The 25,365-nt window shown below is 42.3% G+C and overlaps 1 protein-coding gene across 1 annotated transcript in view; it reads left to right on the top strand.

Annotated features, from left to right (window-relative positions):
• The window catches only part of SPTBN5 (spectrin beta, non-erythrocytic 5), a 300,302-nt gene that overhangs the window by 184,057 nt on the left and 90,880 nt on the right, over positions 1-25,365 (top strand). The window contains exons 39-42 of the mRNA XM_030213698.1: positions 14,303-14,407; positions 17,577-17,765; positions 20,561-20,716; positions 22,546-22,737. Of these exons, the coding sequence (XP_030069558.1) occupies positions 14,303-14,407; positions 17,577-17,765; positions 20,561-20,716; positions 22,546-22,737 (642 nt within the window). The remainder of the gene's footprint in view (positions 1-14,302; positions 14,408-17,576; positions 17,766-20,560; positions 20,717-22,545; positions 22,738-25,365) is intronic.

Raw genomic sequence — 25,365 nt, 5'->3', positions numbered from 1 at the left:
TACTAAATGTGGGCAATTACTTTCAACTAATGTGTGTACAGAAAATCGATATACATGAGCAGCCGTGATATTCAGATGGTACAAAGAATATATAAAAACGTTTTCTACAAGAAGAATGAAAGTGTGTAAAAACTTATCTATGGGTGAATGAGAATGTGTACTAATGAATAACCATGGAAAAAAAGGGGAAGGGGTAAAGAGGGGAGGGGAGGGGGAATTCTTGCCCTTGAATTGAGTTACATAATTTGATAAGATTAGAAAGTTGAAGACGTATAAAGCAAATAATTACCACCCTATCACACACAACACAAGTAACCACATAAGGACACAAATTCCTCCGAGTTGAAAAGGTTGCACTTGGGCAGCTTGACCCCTAGCAGTAATACCACAAAACTATTGCTGGGTATCACAGGTGCCATTTTGAACCCAATGCTGACCCTGGGGCTTCCTCCTACCTGAGTCCACTAGACAACAGGGATAATTCAAGGTATGCCCTGTGGAGGGGACCTAAAGTAGGATAACAGGGGGCCTTGCTGGTTGGGGGGGGGGGGGATTCTTGAATTGAGGGACTTCCAAATGTGGGGGTGTTGATTTTGAGGGTCCCTTTCAGCTGGTAGGCCTGTGATTGGTGGGGGTAGAGCTTTCTAGGTAGGAGGACCTGCATTGAACTTCTATGTGTGTGGGGGCATCTGTGACTGGGGGTGGGGTCTTTGGTGACTGGAGATGGTTCTTGAGTGTGTGTAGGGGGGTAAGCGTTGGAGTGAGGTAAAGTCATTAGAGGGGTGGAAAGGGGAGGGGGCAGCTTCTCATGGCGAGCACCGACCCCTTTAAGAAGCATCTCAGTATTATGTAACCCATGGTAATTTTATGTTTTAACATGCATTAAGTGTCAATTAAAGTGAGTTATAGCCATAATGCAGCATAATAACTATCCCCCCTCCCACCACCACCACATGCCCTAATTTGTATCTGCACATATGCCTCAGAGCAGCCATAGTTTTGTGAAGCAGCTTTCGAAAAGGCAGTTCTGTAAAGATACACTGGCGCATATGTTGCCTTTATAAAATGGGTCCTTCACAGCCTAGGTACCCTTTTATAAAATTACCCTTCAGGCATGTAGATTGCATTCTCAGATTTATGCATGCTATTTTCCATTAAAAAACTACCACAGAAAATACAGCTGCAAAGGCCTATGGGTACTTTGCCCCCCCCCCCCCCCCCCCCCCCCGCAGTTTCTTTCCCTTTGAAACTTTATACAAAGTCCACAGCTGCAGAGCAGCTACAAACTTTATGCCGGGTGCACAATTTAAAAAACTGGCCCCTTACAGTCTATGGCAGAATCCACAGTTTTCATCCAAATCATATAATAATCCTTTTGTACACAATGATGGAAAAATAAACGTTAATTTCTCCACAGTTCCTTGCTTTCAGGTATGATTCCCCCTAGCTTTAAAATAAACATGACATACTGCTGCCGTCTTTGGGGGGTTTTTTTCCAGTCAGGATATCTGTTCCCTTTCTATTGACGTGGTTTCTTTGTGCTGTGTTTACAGGAAAATGAGAATGGGAAGTGCTTTTAGTTCATTTCACTGAAAAAGACTTTTTGAGGTCCACGCCCAGATTCCCAGCAGTGGAATAGAGACTGTGAGTGAATGGGAGGGATGAATTCAGGAAGGTGAGTGTAAGGGTGAGGGTGACTGGTGAAGTGCGTTGAAGGGGAATCAGATTCTCAATGACAGCGTGACAGCTTTGACCTTCCGCCAGGTTCTAAGGTTACGTCCAAGTTCTTTAAACCTTTTCAAAAAGAATTTCAGTGTAGCATAGCCACAGGACTGCTGCATATGGAAGCAAGCAGGACATATGGATAACATTAGTAGAACATGCATCCTTTTTTTTAAATTTTCTTATTGAGTTTCATATTGCCATGATTTGGACAGGCTGTAGGAAACTCTGCTAAGACCTGTTAACATAAACCTTGCTACTCTTAATGCAGACAGGCAGTGAGAGGGAGAGAGGGTAACTGCAAAGGACGGAGAACATATTCATTCTATTTTGCAACAGGAATGTAGTGGCCGACCTTCCTTGCTGCTTTTAAGTCTGGCTAGCAGACACGGAATTGCTGTTTTCCTTTCTTGGAGACTAAACAAGCAGGTCCCGAGTGGGTCTGTGGCCGGCATTCTTGGCTCAACGTTTCTGCTCCTTCAGTCTCGCTGTCAGACCCCACCAATGGCACAGACTAAGTGTGATCTATCTGCCACTTCTTTCTGCATTGGGGTCATTTGTTTGAAACCGAAAAGGTGGATGAACTGTGTTTTTTATTTCATTAGGACTGGTATTTTTTAAATGGTTTTATGCAAAAAGATTGTCAGCTTCTGACTGCTTGCTTTGGTTGCCAGAGTGGAAAGGTTTTGGATGAGAAAAGAGGAATGATTTAAGGCTGCATCTGAAAAGAAGCCTGGCTTTGTGTGGATTTGTGTACAGAGCAGTTTAGAGCACAGCTGCAGAATGTCATACTGGGTCCACCACCCTAAGATGACTTCAACCACATCCACCTACATTTCTAAACTGGATTTAATGCCATCACATCGGAAGACTTTATGCCCTGCAGCCTCTGTTTCAGCAGTACAAAATGAGGATTTTGTGACCACGTCAACCCCATCGGGTACTGAAAATCTGCCCCCCATCTCAGCTGGCCAGTCTTCAGTGGAAAGTAGCCCAGGAAATGCAACTTCATGCTCAGCTGATGTCCCATCACATGCTCATCTGTCCAGGTTAGATGTTACCTTGATGCATGTTAACAGGGGAAAAACTCTTATGAAAGATAATCAATGCATGTTCCCTTCCACTGCTGCTTCTTGTCATGTGCCATGGAGCTATTCTTCCGGTAGAGATCCTCAGGATAGCAAAGCATGCACCAAACATGGGAGTTTTGCTTCTAGATTGGATTCTGGGTTTACAGTCACTAATCATGAAAGTCAGAATTCTACAGACCTTCACAATGCAGGTTGTTCTGCTGAAGAAGAGGGACCTGTGGATCTCACCATGTTCATACCTTCTGAACAATCTTCAACAAGTCAGCCACCATGTTGGACATCACGTTTGGATGTTGCTCTGGCCAGTGATCGATCTGTTTCACCACCTAGGACCAGGAACCCCTGTACAGCATTTACATCTGCTGACCCTGATTCTACTCATCAGGACCAAAGCCAGGTCTCAAATCTCCAGGCTTCAGTAAAACTATACATTTCCACCAATAGCATAACAGTCAAGCCTTTCCGAGAAGAGAATCAGGGGAATAATCATGCTTATTCAGTTCTTCTGGTACCCCAGTTGGGGAAGATATCCAACTCTTCCAGCAGTTTCTCAGGGAGATCCCAAGCTCCCAAAGATGGCTTCCCACCAAACGATGCTCCCACACTTCAAGTTACACAGTTTCAAGTAACTTCCTCAGCTGCTTGTCCTGCTGCTCCTTATCAGACATCCACCAGACATATAGGGCTGTCGCCTGCTATGCTAACAAGGGGAAACAGCTCTCCCAAGAGTCATTTCTACAGTGATGATTCAGACCTAGAATTTGTGATCTTCCGAGACCATCCTGCTACTGGTGCAGAATCCCAAAAGATTCCATCATCTGAACTCATGACACATGACCATGATGGTTCCAAAGTAACTCTGATCCTTGCCACTCCTTCAGCAGCTATGCCTATCCAGGTGATTAGAGAGTGTGGGCCAAGCCAAACAGCCGCCAGCTTCACAAACACATGTTGCTGTTTAAACACAAGTGGTCCATCTCTCACTGTGGGCATTGGTGCAAACTTTCCATTATCGGTCAGCCCTCCTTGTTGCACAAAACTGTCCTCATCATGTCAGCATGTATTACCTTCTAATCCAAACCCAACTTGGATTGCACACAGTGCAAGAAACAGACATCCTGAGGAACTGTACAGAACTATCCCAGCTTCTCCTGTGAAGTCATCCCTTGGAGATGGGACAGCAGCCCCTTCCATTTCTGTCAACATTGGCAGCTTCAGAGCTGGGAGAAGAGTGGTTAAAATATCTGTGTCGACATCTCAGAAAGCCCAGGACATGGGTAACATGTTTAGTGATGGTTACAGAAACATAATCTTGGGATATTAAACCGAGCAATGGGATGTTATACATCAAAAGGAGAAACAGAAGGGAATCCAATGAACTACAAGGTTTTGTACATCATAGGGTAGTGATATCTTGCTAAACCATGAGACTGAAAAACAGCAACAAGGAGATGACTATGGAATGCCTTGTACACACTTGGGTTTTTATATTTCATAGATAAACAGTATTGTAGGATGTTTGTATCAAAATCTGTTTTCCATGAGGTATTTTTAGCAAGTTATATTTCTCTCAAGTGTTTTTTTTATGAATCTGAAATTCCTTCATTGTAAATTTGACTTTTCATAATGATATTTCCATTTTCTTAGGACTAGTACTAATGATATCTATTATCTATTACTGCATTTTCATATGTTGCTATTCATATTACAGCTTGAATTATGTGGAGGGGCATAATCAAACGGGGTGCCCAAGTTTTCCTGAGGGCATCCTCGCAGGACGTCCCTGCGAAGGGGTGGGGAAACCCGTATTATCGAAACAAGATGGGCGGCGATCTTTCATTTCAATAATACAGTCGGGGATGCCCAAATCTCCACATTTAGGTTGACCTTAGAGATGGTCGTCCAGATTTTCGGCGATAATGGAAACCAAGAACGCCCATCTCAGAAACAACCAAATCCAAGCCCTTTGGTCATGGGAGGAGCCAGCATTCGTAGTGCACTGGTCCCCCTGACATGCCAGGACACCAACCGGGCACCCTAGGGGGCACTGCAGTGGACTTCAGAAAAAGCTCCCAAGTGCATAGCTCACTTACCTTGGGTGCTGAGCCCCCCCCCCCAAAAAAAACCCCAAAACCCACTCCCCACAACTGTACACCACTACCATAGCCCCTAGGGATGAAAGGGGGCACCTACATGTGGGTACAATGGGTTTATGGTGGGTTTTGGAGGGCTCACATTTACCACCACAAATTTAACAGGTAGGGGGGGATGGGCCTGGGTCCGCCTGCCTGAAGTGCACTGCTATACCCGCTAAAACTGCTCCAGGGGTCTGCATACTGCTGTCATGGAGCTGGGTAAGGTATTTGAGGCTGACATAGAGGCAGTAAAAAATATTAAAACAATTTTTTTAGGGTGGGGATGGGTTAGTGACCACTGGGGGACTAGGGGGAGGTCATCCCCGATTCCCTCCAGTGGTCATCTGGTCATTTAGGGCACATTTTTGTGGTTTGGTCGTAAAAAAAAAAGGACCAAGTAAAGTCGTCCAAGTGTTCATCAGGGACACCCTTCTTTTTTCCATTATTCCGAGGACACCCATGTGTTAAGCACGCCCCAGTCCCGCCTTCGCTATGCTTACGACACGCCTCAGGGAACTTTGGTCGTCCCCGCGATGGAAAGCAGTTGAGGGCACCCAAAATCGGCATTCGATTATGCCGATTTGGGCGACCCTGGGAGAAGGATGCCCATCTCCCGATTTGTGTCGAAAGATGGGCGTGCTTCTCTTTTGAAAATGAGCCCAATAGCGTTTATGTGGTAATGGGAGACCTAAAAATGGCTGCCCTTTCTTGTTGGGTTATTTCCAAAGAATGATTTGGGGAGTGATTGTCCCTTTTTCACCTTCTGTACCCTATCAATAATACAGTGCTTTTATGACTTCCTTCCTCCCAACAATGTATTTTACTGGTTCTCAAATTATTTATGTTTTTTTTTATCCAGTTTAAGAATGACAATATTAAAAAAAAGTCAGTGCAGACCAGTCAGACTAAGTCTATATTTTATCAGTGAGATTTCAGATGGGCATGTCAAATTGATCTTATCTGATCATATTGCAGGAATCCTGGTTTCTTTCTTTGGTGGACATAATTTTATTGTGGTTGGATTTCTTACAACACAGCACAGTTGCATGCAAACAGATATCTGCTGTAATATACCATTATCTATTTTAAGAATTTGTTAGTTAGGTTAAACTTTATCTTGTTTTTAGAACTTACTACGGCTGTTATGCTTGTATGAATTGGTTATTGAAAATCTTTCCCCTCCCCACCCTCTATCAATTTTGTCCTTGGCCAGACAGTCCAGTTAAGAGAAGGTAGCATTGGTTGGTGTTCTAGGGAGCTTGACTGGAGTTTAGCTGAAGTGAACAGTGCTAAATATCAGTGCTGGCTAAACTTCACCAGACAAGTTTGATTAAGGCCCAGGGCTGTCCAAAAATTGTCAGGATAAATTTTCTGGTTAACTTTAGTTAGTTATATTCAACATGAGGCTTAACATGTGAAGTCTCATTGAATATCTGGTTCGAGTTACACAGATTGAGTAATTCAGATAATGTTAACGCGGGTTACCAGGCTGAAAATGAATCTTTCACTGTTTGATGATACACCAGAGTCCACAGATTGTTCCACAGGCCTATCTAGATGTTGAGGTGTCCAGAAAACACGTTTATGTCATGACTTATTGCTTCATTTTAAAACATTGCAATAAAGTAGATTCAGAATTTGAATGATTTCTTTTAAGATATGCAAGCGGTCTGCCAAGACATAGCTCAGCCTTTTATATGGCTGTTACTTAAATGTTAGATCTCTGGGAAACAAGGCAACCTTAATCAAAGATTGGATTGAAGATGGTCAACCAGGATACTTATTTTTAGTGAAAACTTGGACCTTTTGTGAAGATGATCCTATTATTAAGGAACATTCTTTGCCCATTTGGCTACAAAATTGAAACATTATCTAGAAAAGGGAAAAGGGGGGGCTTGTCATACTATATAAAAGGTTCTTTGAGCTCAAGCTATTAGATACTGTTTGTAGCACCCATTGAGGTGGCGGTAAGGGCTCTCGCTCTACTCTGGCAATAACCGGGCAGCACGCAGTACTGCCCGATTACCGCCGGGTACACACCGGTGCTACAAAAATTAAAATATTTTTGTAGCACCAGAAATGGCACGTTCTGGGGGTGGGAACTACCGCCGCACTGTTGCAGTAGCCCAGCGGTACTTTCCTTTTAGCGAGCAGTAGTAAAGAACTTATTAAGCCTTTTAGGAGCCCTTTTACAATGCCACGATAGGGCTACTGCAGCAATGGTGCACGGCAAATTGACCCTACCGCTAGGCTTCCATAGGAGCCTGGCAGTAGTGTTGGTGTGTGCCATGTGCAATTTCCAGTGCTCAAAATTAATTTTTTTTTTTTAGTTTTGGGGCTTATCTGGTGGTAATTGGGCAGCTTCATGCACTGCCCAGTTATCGCTGGATTAGTGCATACCACCTTCTAAATAGGAAGTGGTAAAAGCTCCCCCAGGAAATGGCCGCGTGGCATGTGTTTAACTTACTGCATGGCGGTATCAGGCTAGTTCCCACCCGGACACCTAGGACAATTCCCCTCAGGACAATTTCCACTTAAGGGGACAATTCCAACCAAGGACATTCTCCCCCCCCCCCCCCCACCCCCACCCCCCGGACATTTCCCACTCTCCCTAGCCTTTTTTTTACCACCTGTAGCTTCTTTCTTGTATCGGGTTTCGTAAGTCCTGGCGGTGATTTTTTATGGCGTCTGAAACAAGGAGGGTTTGAGCAGCATACGGATGTACACAAAGGACATATAATAACGGAATAACTTTTCATAGGTAGAATAGTAATTTGTTATAAATCGTAATCAATGTGTCATTTTGAGGGGCTGAATTAGGTTGAAACCTAGCTTGGGGGGGTGTGGGGGGCATTGTCCCCCACATGAAGTGCATGTCTAGAAGGGGAAAGGAGTGTGTAAAAGATAATGTTGTGGGGGGGGGGGGGGGTGAAGGGGTACTGGCCCCCCCCCCCAAACTATGTGGAAGAGAAAAGGGAGGGAGATTATTTGTTCTAGTGTGTTGGGTTATGGGTGGGAATTGTCCTCCCTGGTGTGGTGGGAATTGTCCAGATGCAAATTGGTGGGTGGTAACTGTCCAGGTGGGAACTGACCTGGAACCTGCATGGCCATTTTTTTAAAACTTTTACCGGGCTGCACACCCTCACGCTGACACCACCGCAGGGTCCCTTTTACCACAGCTTGATAAAAGGGGCTTATAGTTCTCTAATTTTGAATCAGTCAGTACCTGTAGATAGAATTTGGTCTGAATTTGTACTAACTCAACGGTTAGATCTGAATTGCTTGTTTTCTAAATATGCTTTTTCTTATTGCTCACTTGATGCCTGTCCATCATCATATGAGAGCTGCTACCATTGAATTTAGAGTAATACTAATGAAATGGATAAACGCACTTCTTTCAGAAGGTACATTTCCAATCAATATGAGGGACGTTATTTTAACACCCATAGTAAACAAACCAAAAGAATCTCTTTCACAGCCTGCACATTTTTGACCAATTGCCTCTTTTCCTTTGTTTGTCACGATTTTGGGATAATTATAACATCTTACACAGTTCACAACCTGGGTTGTAAGATATTTGCTAGATAAAATTAGATTTAATATGGGAGAGGGGGAAAAGGTTCTGTCTTCGCTATTTGATCTCTTTGAGCATGATATCCTTCTTGGTGTTTTGGATGGAACTAGAATCACTGGTAATACTTTGAATTGGTTTTGTGGTTTCACAACTAGAACTTGTAAAGTAAAAATGAGTAATGTTATATCAGGGGGTTGGAAAATACCATGTGGAGTACTTCAGGATTCCCCGCTCTTGCCCATTCTTTTTAACGTGTTTATTCACTCCCTTGATGATATCTTAGAAGAAGCAGGATATTCTGTATTTATCTACGCAGACAATATTATGGTATTGATTCCTGTTCAATTAACACTTGAAGTTCCAATATGATCATTCATAATCGTATGCAAATAATATGCAATTGGATGCTACAATTTCATTTAAAGTTGAACAAAGAAAAAACAAAACTTATTCTAATAAATAGACAACATACCTTTTCTCAAGAAAAATTGCTTAAAATCAGTAATAAAGATTACCCACTATGGGGCCCTTTCACAAAGATGTGGCAAACCCAAAGCAGGCTTACTGCATACCAATTCGGTTCTACCACCAGGCTACCATAGGAGCCCAACGGTAGTGCCTGCCTCCAGCATATGCCATTTGAAAAAAATGTGGCACAGAGGCTTACCCGGTGGTAATCTGGCAGCGCCACATGCTGCCCTGTTACTGCTGGGCTACCGCGGGAGCCCTTACCTCCTCCTAAATTGGAGGACGTAAGGGCTTTCCCAGGAAATGGCTGTATGGCAAGTGTTGTACTTACTGCATGGTCATTTCCGTTCTCAGTCTGGAAATTCCTTTTACTGGGTGGCGGTAAAAGGGGGCCTCAGCGGAAAGCACACACGTGCGCCAATGCCACAGCAAAGCCTCTTTTACTGCTGCTTGGTAAAAGAGACCCTATTTTCTGAAATAAGAATATTGGAGATATTGGTAGATCAAACTTTATCTCAGATTAATTCTCTTGTTAAGAAAGCTTTTTCTCTTAGGGGTCCTTTTTACTAAGCCTGCGGTAGTGTGGGTGCGTGTTTTTGGCGCGCTCCAGGACAGTTTGTACCACATCTTGGAAAAATGGTCTAGGAAAAGGGCCTAAGGGTAAAATTGAAACCAGTGTGCCCCTGTTTACGGCCTGAGCCCTTAATGCCACCCATTGATCTAGCAGTAAGGGCTCATGTGCTACACGTGTGGTGACCAGTCGGCATGCACCAACTGCCGATTAACACTGGAAAAGCCACACCCAGTAGGGAAATTTAAGAAAAAATTGTCCTGGCTGTAAGGGCACACGCCAAAGCCAAAATTTCTGCAAAGGGGCATGCTAGCCTGGCAGTAGTCTCATTTTTAATAGTAGCCCCTTAATGAGAAAATTACATCACATTCATAAATATTTTGATGAAGATCATTTTCTGTTGTTAGTTCATGTACTATTATGATCTCAAATAGATTATTGTAATATCATTTTCTTAGATTGTTCCAAAACTATTATAAGAAAACTTCAGACAATTCAGAATACTGCTATTTGTTTGATTTATTCTTTACCTAAAACAGATCATATTTCTCCATTTTTTTTTGTGCATCTTCATTGGCTTCCGGTTGAGGCAAGAATATTATTTAAGTTGTATTGTTTTCTTTTTAAGATTTTACAAATTGATGCATCAAGTTATATATATGATTTTTTGACTTTCCTCCAATTACAAAGACACCATTGTTGAGACATGTTAGTCCCTTTCATTTTCCAAATCTTAGGGGGAAAAGATTAACAAAATTATTCAATTCCTTCTTCATTTTTCAGGTTACAACACTCTAGAGAATTCTTCCAACCCAATGTAGAAAACTTTTAAAAACGTTTCTATTTTAAAAATGTGTTACATGTTAGCGGATTTAGATGGATGTATTGATTGAATTGTATACTTTGGTTGTAATTCCTGGGTCTTTGTCCACAGGTCTTTTAGGGGCCCTTTTACTGCAGTGGGAGAAAATAGCCAAAAATGAAATGACTATTCCACTCTCTCCTTCATTTTATCTCCAGACCATGTCCCTGCTATTATGTCTGTCCCAACAAACCATCACAGTACTATCACACATCACCTTCATCAACTTTAAGAAGCGCCCGCAGCTCTAAGGAGAGCAGAGAAATGGGCTAGCATGAGGAAGGAGAATCAAGCCTGGATATTTTATACTCTTGGTCTTCACTCCCAGTCCTCGAAGGCCACTGATAGAACAGGTTTTCAGGATATTCATAATGAATATGCATGAGAGAGATTTGTATACCTACTACCTCCATTGTATTCAAATCTCTCTCATTAATATTCTTTAAGAATATTCTGAAACCCTGGACTGTTGGTAGCCCTCAAGGCCTGGGAGTAAAGATCATGGCTTTATACAGACAAAGTGGTATTTACAGGGCTGCCGAGAAGGGGAGGGGGGCAAGATTCACTAGTGGCGTAGCTAGACCCAGTATTTTGGATGGGCCTAGAGCTAACTTAGATGGGCCCTTCCACGGCACGGCACAACACTCCACAGCCCCTCCCCCAGAGATATTTTTTAAATTGCAGATTTTTTTCACCTACCCCACATCAATATCTCTCCTCCTCCACAGCGTCTCGGCATCTTCCTGCCCGTCGCTGAACCCCATCTCTCCCTGGTGTATCTTACAGGCATCTCCGGTGCCTGCAGTGATTCAATTATTGCTGCCTGCGCCTGCTCTGCAGGCTTTCATCGGTTGGGTTCCACCAGACAGGAAATGATGAAAGTGAGGGCGGGACCCAGCCTATGGAAGCCTGCAGGGCCAGCGCAGGCAGCAATAATTGAATCACTGCAGGCACTGGGGACACCTATAAGGTACACCAGGGAGGGACGGGGTTCAGTGACGTGCAGACAGATGCTGGTATGCCACGGAGGAGGAGAGATATTGATGTAGGGGGCCGCCACTGGGTGATCCTGAACCAAGAATGAGTGGGCTTGTGCCCACCCAGGCCCACCTATAGCTACGTCACTAGGAGGGCCCGGCACCAAAAGCCACTTTTTCAGTGATGCTGCAGCCAGTCTGACAGCATCTCTGTCAGATCCAGCATCTTTCCCTCTCTTCCAAACCTCCCCCCCCCCCCACCCCCGGTGCACTAATCATATGCTAAAAGAAATTTTTTGAGGGAATGTGTTGGATGGGAGGGGGCGGAGAGAGGGTATTCATTTGCTAAACAGTTAGTGCAACTACATTACTGTGTACTAACTGGTTAGCACAGGAATACTGCATGGGCTCTTACCACCTATAAAATGGGTGGTGATAAGTGTTTACGCGGTAATTTTTAAAAATGGCTGCGTGTTAATGGCAACATTAGTGCATGAAAATAGCAAAGCAAGAGAGGCTTATATGACCCACAAACAGTAGAGATGTATAAAACATTGGATCACAGAGTGATATTCTCAAGCAATGTTCCTTTTTTCACAAAAGCACCCAACAAGGTCACTTTTTGCTCATTACTGAGCTGCATCAGAGGTATGACTAAAATATAATGTATTGAAAGGAATACACCATCATCACATAAAATTCAACAAAAATATACAATAACAATATAAATGAATACTTAAACAACAATAAAACATACACAGTGTATTGGAACTGGCTGGTGAAGTATACACAGATATACTTTTGATATCATTAAAATCAAGAAATAATAAATACACCAATCATTAAACATACAAATCATTGCATATATTAAAAAATAATGTGTAATTGTGCAGCAAAGCATGTACTCAAATGTAGGACTAAAGGCTCAGTTAAAATGGGCGAAGATATAAATAGGCATTCATGTATAATGATCAAATACATCTCTTAAACCTGCAGTTCCTTCAAATCCACAAGAGTGCAGGACATGCAAAGCAAATGGGTGATCCAAAAACCATATTAAAATTTGCAGTGTGGTTGGAATTAAAATACATACCAGTAAGATGGTAAAGGAGCTGCAAGTTCCCTCCACAAGAAAGTAACAACACTACTGTGCTGAAAGATGAGTAAAAAGCAACAATTAAACATCTATATCAATATATACAGCTGAGCACAGCTAGAAAACAGCTATGAAAACTTATGTAAAAACTTACACCTACCATTCGGACATTAAACGGCTTGCTCACTACACATGAATGCCTATCTTTGTAAAATAGCACTTGCCCTCTTAAGTGCTTCCTTATAAAATTATTCTCTTAGAGCAGGGGTGTCCAATCTTGGCCCTCACCAGGTCAGGTTTTCGGGATCTCATGCATATTAAATGGGGAAATCCTGAAAACTTGACTGAAGACCCGAGGTTGGACTCCCCTGTCTTAGGGGATAATTTTAGAAAGGATTTTTTTTTGCATGTAAAAGGCCTCTTATAACATGATCTCATCATGGGTTACATGCGATTACAAGAAGTCACCTCTGTGGCATATGCAGGACCATAGTTTGGATGCAGCATGAATAGAGTTGAAAAGTACACATGCAGGTTATAAAATGCCACCTCAGCTCACTTCAAGCACATAAATTTACCTGTAGGCCAAGCTGATGTAAATGAACACAGCTGCATTGTTGTTAAGTTGTTCTTTGATAGTAGCTAGAGGCCTATGTGCTTTGTAGAATAACCTCAAGGTAGGCACCTATTGAACCTCCCACCATAGATGACCTGTTATAAAATTACCCTCTTAAGGCATTTGCTTATGTAGATTGTGATCTACATAAGCAATATCGACGGGTAAATCTTACTGTGGAAACCTCTGTTCAAAGTCTTGGAGTTTTATTGGATGAGAATTTGTCTATGCAAAATCAAGTTAACTCACGTTATTTCAACTGCCTTTTTCCAACTTTGGGTACTGAGTAAATTGAAAAGGATGAATCCACCACCGGATTTTAGGATGATCGTGCAGAGCCTGGTTCTAGTGAAAATTGATTATTCTAATTCTTTGTATTTAGAAATGTCTTCAGCTAGATTCCAGGCTCTGCAGGTCATCCAGAATGTGGCTGCACAGTTAACTACAGGAGTATCAAAAGCAGCTCATGGTACCCCAGTATTAAAACATCTACATTGGCTACCAGTTATGTACTGTGTTATGTTTAAAGTTCTTGTTTTGATTTACCTGTGTGTTTATGTCAATGCTCCTACATATTTTGTGAATGTTTTGAAGTTGTATTGCATTACTCAATCTTTACGCTCTGAAAAAATGCAGCAGTTGTGCTTACTATCTCCTATGCCATCTCACTATGCTGACACCAGAGCATACGTTTTCTATTGCTGGGCCCTTTTTATGGGATACCCTTCCAGGTTACTTGAAATTATGTGAGAGTCTTTTACAGTTTAAACAGTCTTTGAAGACCCATGGTTTTCTAAAGGCTTTTCTACAGGATTGAAAGGAAGTTAAACTGTTTAAATGATTTTGATATGAATGATAATCTTATATTGAAAATTTTTTGTTTTGTGATTTGTCTTGTAGCTTTTAAGATTTTATATGTTTCGACTGTTACCTGTTTTGGGTTAAAATGTGATGCAAATATGGAAAATAAATAAATAATTTAAATAAATAAATCTTCAGGATGCTAATTTAGGGATGGATAGCCATCTTGTGGTCCTTCAGAATGAAATGCTGAAGTGAAATGTTAGAAATTCATTGTTAAAACGTCTAAAACTATTTTTGGCTTATTTTTTTTATTGTTCTTTTCTATCTGAGGGTATTTTTTTATTGGCCATATGGCATTTCAAAATATCTCCATTTTCATTCCTTAGATTTATCTGAAATCTAGCGATCTTGGAAAGTCTGTGAATGAGGTAGAGCGTCTTATCAAGAAGCATGAGGCCTTTGTGAAGCTGTTGGCCTCCCAGGATGAGAAGGTGAAAGCTTTAAAAACCACGTAGGGTGTCAGACCTGGAACTGCAGAGTAAAAACATTTTACTAGTTCCTTTCCTCCAGTTTTTAAGTGTCTCATACATATTTATCCAGGCACTTCTTATAACTGGAAGAAGCTGGGAAAATCCTGTATCCACTGGGTCACTGTAATAAGGTGACAAATTAAGGGCATTGAGTCTGAGGAGCTGCTTCTTTTATTTCAGCATTAGTATCAGAGACAGAAGAACATACAATTCAGTCCCAAGATCGGCGGTAGGGGTGTGCCGGCCAAAAAAACATTTGTTTTATTTAGTTTCTTAAATATTTTTTGTTTTGGGGAGCATTGGCTCCACATTGCACATCAATGAGGGAATGTGCACTTTTCTTCAATAGTGTGCCTATTGATACAGTAATAACTGAGCCATAGTTCATGCTATCAATCAATGGGGCCAACACTGAGTGAACATACACACCATTTGCAATAGCAAGTGTTATTGATAACAAGGGACACAAACCAAAATTGTGGTGTTATTCCTGTTGTTAAAAACAATACTAAATAGCATGGAGCAAATCATTTTAAATGATTGCACATCCATAATCAGCAGTACCTGCAGTGAAAGTAGATCCTTCACAGACCTGTGGCTATGCGATAGTTCAGCCCAAGTGGGCAGAGACTCGCCCACTTTGGATTTAGGCCCACCCAGCAGTGGTGTACATCATTGGCATAGCTGGCAGGATCCCCCAAGCCCTGGTAGCTGAAGATGTCCTCTTCCACAAGCCCTGGGGCCTCTGAACACTGGTGGTTAGCAGTGTATGCCCAGCTGCTGACGCCGACAGCCACTGCACATGCTCCCCACCAGCCAAGGCATTAATTTTTAACATTGGAGGGGGAGGGGAGGAAATGCATGGGCACACCCTCTCCCCTTTGGGCCCACTGAGAAATTCACTTCTGGCTACACTACTGTCGCAGATTAAGAAAGTGCAGGAACTCATGAAGAAAGAAAGGTAAAAAGAGATATGATGGAAACTTGCAAATAATGAGCAAATTTCAGAAAGGCACCAGCAGGCAGCAATTCCCGTTGAATGAGAAATTGAAGGACATGGGGCCATCATATGAAACAGAAGAGAGGGACACTCAGAAAGATCATAAGAAAATGTGTGATCACTGAGAGGACACCTGACAGACCACCTGTGGAGGATTTAGAACCAAAATGGTGGCAGATTTCAAGCAAAGTGGGGAAATTATCAGTGTGGGCTACAGTTAAGATGAGTTATTTTACTGTTAACCCCAGTTATTACTAAGTAGATCTTATTGCATAAAATGGGATCTGTGGTAAAATAACATGTCTTAATGGTAGCCCACATTGATAACTACACTCCCAAGAGAGGTAGTTACTAAGGTTTGGTAAAAGTTGGCCTTTTACTGCAGCTTAGGTTACCACGGAAACCACTAACCTACCGTAACACAGTAATACACATAAACATACCATAGGTTAGTGACTCTCACAGTAAATGAACAGCACAACTTGTGGTCAATCTTATTCTGCACCCCATGAGCATCAGGGCACTAACATGGGATCTGATGCTCCCAGGGAGAATTTCTTAGAGGCTGGCATGAGTAAAAAAATAAAAACTCATGGTCTAGCTGACCCCTCTCCCCTCTCCCTTTCCTCTCAGCAGAACCCCTGATGCTAACCCTGCTTGACCTCCCCTCTAAAAGACAGATGTCCTAGGGGCATGCCAAGCCCCACCCCTACCTCATCCAAACCAGATTCATGTCCCTTTCCAACCCTGTAAGCTCCAACTCGGGTTTACCTAAAGAAATCTTTGATGGTCCAGGGGTATAGGACAGGAGCAATCCCCAGTTGCTCCTCCCCTGCTGCACCAGGTTCAAAATGGCACTAGTGAACCCTAGCAGTAGTCTTGCTAGAGATCAAGAGGCCTATAGGGGATGAGGAGCATGAATCAGATCGCGGGGAGCCTATGATGGTGTGGGGTGAGAGCAGGGCCGGGCATGCCCCCTAGGAGATCTGTCTTTGGTGGTGCGGAGGGTCTGGTGGGGCTAACATTGGGAGGGGGTCATTGCTGGGGGGAAAAGGGGGAAAGAGAGAGGGACTGTCTTACAGCATGCTTTTTGAACTAATTCCAGCCCCTTGAAAGCATTTTTCCTGGGAGCATTGTGCCTGATGCTTCTAGGCAGGAAAAATAATGCTAGGTTTGAGTATGCGTTATTTTTCCTAGAATTCAGCAGCTTGTGGTGTTCATCACAAGCTATATTATTTGTTTTACAACATAATGAGGTGCATTACGTTTCTGCAGTAACCTAAACTAACATGTGTTATAGTAATAAAATGCACATTATTGCCATTTAACATGCATTAAGGTAAAAATAACATGCTTTATTACCTTAATGCACCTTAGTATCTATCCCCAAAAGGGACATAATTAGCAGGACAAGAAAAATATTAGTAATCGAATAGGGTCAGACATGTCAGCAGGCTGGGTGGGCCAAGTGATCTTCATGGACCTGATTTTTTTTTTTAGCAGGAACCAAAAATGTGCTTATTTTAAACATGTTTTATAATGACAACTTGGATGATCATGTAACTTTCTAAAATTAGCTCCCAGATCCAGCTCTGAAAGTGCATAATTGCCAATGTACACATTTACACCTGTTCCAAAGCTGTATGCGCATACTCTATCTGTTTACATGCATATTTTATGAAATACACAAATGCATCATGACTCCTCCCCTGGTACACCTGAACTGACCCCCCAAGAATGCCTACACATAGAGGGAGGATAAGTATGTGCTTTGTCACCATATGTACTATGTGCATATATCACTATGTGTAAAGCAGACCTTTAATGCAGAAAACGTTTTCTATAATTAACCCCATATGTTGATATTTTATATATTCAATGTTGTCATCAAAATGGAAATCAGGTCAATTAGACAATGTACATACCATAGCATGAAAAACACTCAAGATGCTGCCGTTACGCGATTAAACATTCCAGTGGTAAGTTGTCCCTCTCCCTACAATTATCCTACTGTACAATTCAGTGAGCCTTTGCCAGTTCCTTTTGCTACTGTGCCCTGTGTAGAAGAGCTGAATTGAGTGGAGGCAGGTTTTGGAAAGGTTAATGACAGGGCACATCTTCTCTTTGTAGGAGGTGTCCCTGCAGGAGCAGGTAATGAGGTTGCAGGGAGAAAATGGGAAGCAAGAGACCATGCAGTTCCAGGACAGGCTGAACTCGGTACTAGAAAGGAGAAAAAGGATCAGGGATCTCTCGCAGGCCCGAAGGGAAGAACTGAACACTGCACACCTTCTGGCACTCTTCAATCAAAATGTGGCAGAGGTAAAAATCATGACACCCCCACTGAAAGCTACAGACAAAGCAAATAAATGTCTGAGATTCGCATTAGACCAGATTTGCCCCCCCCCCCTCCCGTTTACTAAGCTGCACTAATGCTGACACAGTCCATTCAGTTTGAATGGGCTGTGTCGGCATTGCCGCATGGCTTAGTAAACAGGGGGGTTGGTTATTTTTTTAAACAGTACATACTGAAATATATGATGAAATAAGGATAAGAAACAAGTGATACAGGATGGGGTGCAGGAACTGTGGTTCTGTGATACAGGATGTGGTGCAGGAGTGATCGTTTGTGATACAGGAAGTGGTACCTGTGACATGGCCTATGAGGCAGAATACAGAGTTAGTTGTAATTTCTGTGAACAAGATGCAGAGTCAGAGATGCAGTCGGTAGCCAGCCTTTGTATAAATAGGTGTTGCAACAGAGAATGTCACTGCAAATAGAAATCCCAAACTTATCAAGAGTTTCACCGATCACCATAAAACTCAATTGTCCTGCCATTACATAAGTATTGCCATACTGGGAAAGAGCAAAGGTCCATCAAGCCCAGCATCCTGTTTCTAATAGTGGCCAATCCAGGTCACAAATGCCTGGCAAGATCCCAAAAAAGTACAAAACATTTTATTTATTTATTTATTTGTTACATTTGAGCCTACAATATGTGGGAAAATGTGGGATACAATCCTGCTTATAATCGAACGAGAAAAACGCCCAAGTTCTGACCTAAATCGGGAGATGGACGTTTATCTCACAAAACCGAATAACGCGGTATAATCGAAAGCCGAACTTGGACGTTTTCAACTGCACTCCATCGCAGAAGCGTACAAAGTTGACGGAGGTGTGGTGAAGGCGGGACTGGGGCATGGTTATCACCCGAACAGAGATGGGCACCTTTCGCCAATAATGGAAAAAAAGTATGCGTTTCTAGCTAGAATTTAGGGCACTTTTCCTGGACCCTGTTTTTTCACGAATAAGGCCCCAAAAAGTGCCCTAAATGACCAGATTACCCCCAGAGGGAATCGGGGATGACCTCCCCTGACTCCCCCAGTGTTCACTAACCCCCTCCCACCACAAATAAATGATGTTTCACAACTTTTTATTTTCACCATCAAATGTCATACCCACCTCCCTGGCAGCAGTATACAGGTCCCTGGAGCAGTTGTTAGGGGGTGCAGTGGACTTCAAGCAGGTGGACCCAGGCCCATTCCCCCCTACCTGTTACAATTGTGCTGCTTAATGCTTATTAGTCGTCCAACCCCCCAAACCCACTGTACCCACATGTAGGTGCCCCCCTTCACCCCTTAGGGCTATAGTAATGGTGTAGACTTGTGGGCAGTGGGTTTTGAGGGGGATTTGGGGGGCTCAACACACAAGGGAAGGGTGCTGTGCACCTGGAGCTCTTTTACCTTTTTTTTTGTTTTTGTAAAAGTGCCCCCTAGGGTGCCCGGTTGGTGTCCTGGCATGTGAGGGGGACCAGTGCACTACGAATCCTGGCCCCTCCCACGAACAAATGCCTTGGATTTATTCGTTTTTGAGCTGGGCGCTTTCATTTTCCATTATCGCTGAAAAACAAAAACGCCCATCTCACAAATTGTCAAATAAAACATGGACGTCTATTTTTTGCGAAAATACGGTTCGGTCCGCCCCTTCACGGACCCGTTCTCGGAGATAAACGCCCATGGAGATAGACGTTTTCGTTCGATTATGCCCCTCAATGTGGCTTACATAGTACCGGAGAGGCGTTTGCCGGCTCCGGTGAGAACAAATACAAAGTGATGTTTTGGTAGGATGAAGTTTTCATGTGGCACAGCCACAATTAGGGGATCGTACAACGGAAGAGTTGAGTTATGTCCATTATGTACTTTAGTTTTATACTGCTTATCCCAGAAATAGTGGATTTTCCCCAAGTCCATTTAATAACGGTGTATGGACTTTCCTTTAGGAAGCCGTCCAAACCACTCCACTAAGCTAACCGCCTTTACCACATTCTCTGGCAACGAATTCCAGAGTTTAATTACACGTTGAGTGAAGAAAGATTTTCTCCGATTTGTTTTAAATTTACTACATTGTAGCTTCATCGCATGCCCCCTAGTCCTAGTATTTTTGGAAAGCGTAAACAGAAGCTTCACATCTACCTGTTCAACTCCACTCATTATTTTATAGAACTCTATCATATCTCCCCTCAGTATTTCCAGTAGCTGCTGAGTATTGTGAAAAAAGATGAAAACAAACTGAAATGTGTTAAAAATGTGTCTAAAAGATTATGTTGCTACTAGAGACCTTTAATAGAATGGAGCCTGGCTTCTGCTCTCCAGGCTGGCCTAGGATGGGATGCTGTGGAAGCAGTGTATATCTCTTGGAAGGAGGACATCCCAGCTAGTGCGCAAAAGTGACACCTAGTGGTCAGGACATGTGTATGCCAGTGTTTGAACAGAGAAGTGCTCTGTGGCCACTAGGACTGGCACTGTGATGGCTGGGATGGATATTGGGGATGGGACAGGTGGTGTTTTATGATATGGGGAGTTTCCTTGGGTAGTTTTAAATGAAGGTCTGTATATAGAGAGTGTATTGCATGAGATGTATTCTTTCGTGTCTTAGATCCATGTGCTTTATACTTGGTGAAAAATCTGGGATATGAATTCTATTGGTTAAAGTGCACGGTATGTTTCATCCATTTGAGATGATGATGAGCTGTCACTCAGATAATGTACTCTTGAGTATTAATATAGTGGAGACCTAATTATGGCACTGGATGCTCACTATACTCTCCTTGTTGCAGGCTGAAGACTGGATCAGTGAGCGCATGCAGCAGCTGGAGGACACTGGGCACCAAGACATCAGCGAGCTACAGGACAAACTGAAGCTACTACAGAAACACCAGGTCTTTGAGGTTGAGATTCTGGCTCATGAAGAGATCATCACAGCCATTATCAAGGTAAGCCCCAGAATGCTAGTGTTTGTTATGGATATTAATTTGCTAAACTGCTTTTTTCATGAGTGTCAAAGCAGTTTACATTGGAGTAAAATTTAGTGGACATGGACAGAGAAGACAGTTTCCAACAGACAGGAGATAAATATGACACAGAGGGAAAGATTACAGTCTGTGTTCCCTCTAAGCTGAACGGGAGTCCTTCAGCTACAGTTCTGCCAGTAGGGTTGCTGTTTCATTATCACATTTTCAATAGTGACGGACAGGCAAGCTTTGCAGCACTTTAGGGAGCCTCTTTGTCACTAGCAATTGAAAGTATAATATTGAAGCCATCACCCACTGGCAGTAATGCAGCTGGAGGACTTCCCGCTCAGCTTAGAGGGAACAGTGATTACAGTCCATTTAAAGCCATGAAGAATGTCATAACTGAACCTGTTGTAGGGTTGGTTATTAGATCTTTCTCAGATGGTCTTGTTCCACAATGTTTAACAGAGACGCCAAGGGTGACCCATCCCAAAGCTGGAGATTTACCACCACAATGCTGGAGATTTAAGCCAATGAGTGAGATTTCTCTCACAGGCCCAGCCTTGTCTTAAACCAGCTCTAGCGTATATACATTCCAAAAACTGACATATTCTAATCAATAAATAGAAAATATTTTTTTCTATCTTCGATGTCTGGTATTAATCGTGTTGGTCCCAGTCTCTGCTTTCCTCTGTCTTCTCTTAACTGCCATGCCAGGGTCTCCTTGTCTGTTTGGCACTTCTTTTCTCTCCATGTCCACCATCCATCTTCTCTCTATATCCCTATCCACCCTACCCATCATCAGCTCTGTGTCCTTGCCCCTACCTTGCCGCCATGTTGAGCATCCCCCCCCCTCTGTGTCCCTATTCTTGCCCTGTCAAACATAACTCTTCTGTCTCCCTCTCCCTCCTGTCCCCCTGTCAGGCCAGTATCTCTCCCTCTCTTCCCTCCTTCTGAACCTCCTTCCCTAGCGGTCCAGCAAGTGTTCCTCTATCTTCTCTCGCTCCTGTTCCATCTCCCCCTTGGAGGTCCAGTACCTCTCTTCCTTCTCTCCCCACCATCCTGGCATCTCTCTCTCCTCCCTCCCACATCCCAGCATCTCTTTCTCTCCTTCCTCCCACACAACATGAAATCTCTTCCTTCTCTCCTTCCACCCACACATCCTGGCATTTCTCTCTCCTCTCTCCCACACATCCTGGAATCACGGCATCTCTTTCTCTCTCTCTCTCTCTCTCTCTTTGGCTGTAGCTGTTTCTGCAACTCTTCTCATAACCTCCAATAGCCGCTATCAGCTGGCTTTGAGACTCTTTAACTGTCTCCATTCTGCTTCATCTCCCCTCCCTGTGTCAGCCAGTGCCCACTTCCAAGTTCCTAGGCTTAGATTGTGCAGTGGATATGCTATGCCCAGCCCCTGTGTTGCAGGGACTGTTCCGGGTGAGGGAGGGTGGGGGAGAGATTCAGGGTAGCCCTTCCTCCAGATACAACTTTTAATTTTCAACTTGTTACAATACTTTATGAGAATCCTATTTTTCAGATGGAAACTGATGTATTGGAACCTGGGAAAGTGGTCCAGGAAAATGTACACAAGTCTAACTCAATAATTATTTGAACCACTGAACCACTCTTGGAGTCTTGGCCTCCAGACTTTAACTGTAGTAGTGCCGGTGACATGTCCTGATAAACCTGCTGTCATTTCATAGTAGAGGAAGGCTGAGGGCTGATATTTACTCTCATTCTCAATTCAGTGAGCCCTGACTGTTGCCACCCTAGAAGCAAAAGTTATTTCTCTGCTGCCTTTTCATTCCTTGCAGAAGGGGGAGGTGCTATTGACCAAGAGTCACCCAAAGTCCACAGATATCTGCAGGAGGAGCCGGGCTTTGCAAGAACACTGGGAGAAGCTAAAGCAGGCTGTTGCAGCTCGTGGGAAGATGCTAGAAGACAGTCGAGACTTTCTGGAGTTCCTGCAGAAAGTAGACCAGGTGGAGGCCTGGATAAGAGAGAAAGTGAGTTAATTGTGCTTTAACATAAAGGCAGTTAGCAGATGTTGTTTGTGATATTAAATAAGGAAGAGTTTGGGTCATAATGAAATATGGAAAGGCTTTGAGCCCGATATTCATAGTAATATAGGAAATGACAGCAGATAAAGATCAGCATAGCCTATCTAATTTGCCCAATATAGCACATCTAATCTGCTCAACTACTACATGGATAAGTGCCCTATCTGCGAATTTTCAGTGACACTATACAGATAGTTAATCCAAAGAAGCAGAATACATATCTGGTGTTAAAGCACTTTAATTCAATAATAATAATCTTACACAAGCCCAGCATGAATCATGTTTCACCCTATCAATGGGCTGCATCAAGGGCAGCTACGAATAATGAGAAATAAATAAATGATATATCATAAATCACATGTATATCAAAAACTGATCATAATTACAACAATAAAATCAAATGTATTCACAGTGATTGTGCCACTGACACACACAAGGTGTTCTAAATAGAACATCAAAACATAAATGTAGCAGGGTCACTCCAAAGCAACTATAAAACATACATTAAAATAGTATAAACAAAAAAAAAACAAATCATGATCATAAACAACAGATAGCCAATAGCATATCTCACAATATTCCAAAGATTGAAAGGGTTAAACAACTCATCAAGCAATACATCAGAGATCCACATAGACAGCAACATAGACATGTAGTAGGCAACTTCTAGAGCACAGCCATTAACTCAAACTTTTAAGCCCTTCCTCTTATGTGTTCAAGTGCAATAAATTCACTGAGTCTAATTTGCCATTTACCCACCCCCCCTTCATGTTTACTAAGCCACACTGGCAGCTGCTGTACACTAATGCCAACACAGCCCATTTACTTTGAATGGGCTGCATCGGCATTGCCGCATGGCTTAGTAAATGGGGGGGGGGGGGGAGGGTTAGTTTTTTAATCCAACTCACCAAAAATCAAAAAGTTGATAAAAATGCTAATACAAAAGAAGCTAATAACAATGTTTAAAAGAGCACTAATAAAAAGGCATGAATAAAAATATGCAGATGGAAAAAAACTGAAAAAGCTGTGCACTCCACACTGGAACACACATGTCTTCCATCGGTGCATCACTGTATTGCAACGATGTGACATCACTGGATGCATAATAACTACTGCTACCAGCATTTAAAAAATAGAAATAAAATAAATACTGCAAATTGTTAAAACAAGCAACATGTTTAACATATGGCTTCCTTTTCCAACAGATTTTAATCAAAATCACTGATAAAAAGCTATAAAAAGCAAAACTCTGTGCGTTCCATACTGGAACACACCTGCGTTTCAGTGACACATCAATGTGTTTCAATTAAAAACTGAAAAACAAAGCACTTTTAACCCTAAAATCAACTAAAAAGGAGGAATGAGATAAAATAAGGGGTCAACTTAAGTTAGTGTACATCAATAAAAACAATCAAATTATCATAAAAAAAAATTAATTAAAACCTTAATTAAAAACATTCTCATAAATAACAATATCTCTAAAAAAATCAAATTCATAAATAAAACTGCAGGGTATTGAAGAACAACATTAATAACATAATTATAAAAACACATAAAGGTCCATCTCTAACCACCCCCCCCCCCTAGGGGTTTGAGCGCCCAAATTAAAAATAAAACATTGCTCAGCCTGTAGTAAAATTTTATCTATATCCCCATCTGTCCATGATAATGTTGGTTTACAGATAACAAAAAACCAACATCCTCAAATCTATGATTCACTGTCACACAGTGTTCATCCAAGGGTTTATCCATGGTCCTCCTGTTAATTGCACTTTTATCATTTTTTTATTAAGTGCCCTTTTACTTTTACCTGCATGCATTAACTTGCAGGGGCAAATGGCTATATAGATCATTTTTTAAGTCCTACGATTAGAGAGGTGTTTTAACTTATATCTTTCATTAGTAGTGGGATGATAAAAACACTTGATCCTCTTTTACCAAATCTCTTTAGCAAGTCCTGTGCGGCAATGCCAACGAAGTCTGGGCTTTGTCAGCATTGCCACACTGGGAATCGCTAGCCTGGTTTAGTAAAGGAGTCCCTTAATTTTAAGATTCACACTGCAGATTGAACAACTACAACATGGAAAATGTCCTAATACACTCATCTCCAACGAAATCAAACAAAGCCTACATATCATGAATTCCTGGGCAGATGCATTTCAGCTGACACTTAATGCAGAAAAAACCCAATGCCTAGTACTCACCTCACAATATAATAAGAACAAATTTACCACCATCAACACACCTAAACTAAATCTACCAGTTTCGGACACCCTAAAAATTCTTGGAGTTACCATTGATCGACACCTAACACTTGAGAACCATGCAAAAAACATAACTAAAAAGATGTTCCATTCAATGTGGAAACTAAAAAGAATTAAACCATTTTTTCCAAGGACTGTCTTCCGCAATTTGGTACAATCATTAGTACTCAGTCATCTGGACTATTGTAACTCACTCTACGCTGGCTGCAAAGAGCAAATACTTAAAAAAACTCCAAACAGCCCAGAACACGGCAGCCAGACTTATATTCGGCAAACCAAAATATGAAAGCGTGAAACCCCTACAAGAAAA

The sequence above is a fragment of the Microcaecilia unicolor genome, chromosome 9 (genome assembly GCF_901765095.1).
Source record: "Microcaecilia unicolor chromosome 9, aMicUni1.1, whole genome shotgun sequence".
NCBI lineage: Eukaryota > Metazoa > Chordata > Amphibia > Gymnophiona > Siphonopidae > Microcaecilia > Microcaecilia unicolor.
Note: the sequence above shows the minus strand (reverse complement) of the source record. Positions and strands in the feature narration are given on the sequence as shown.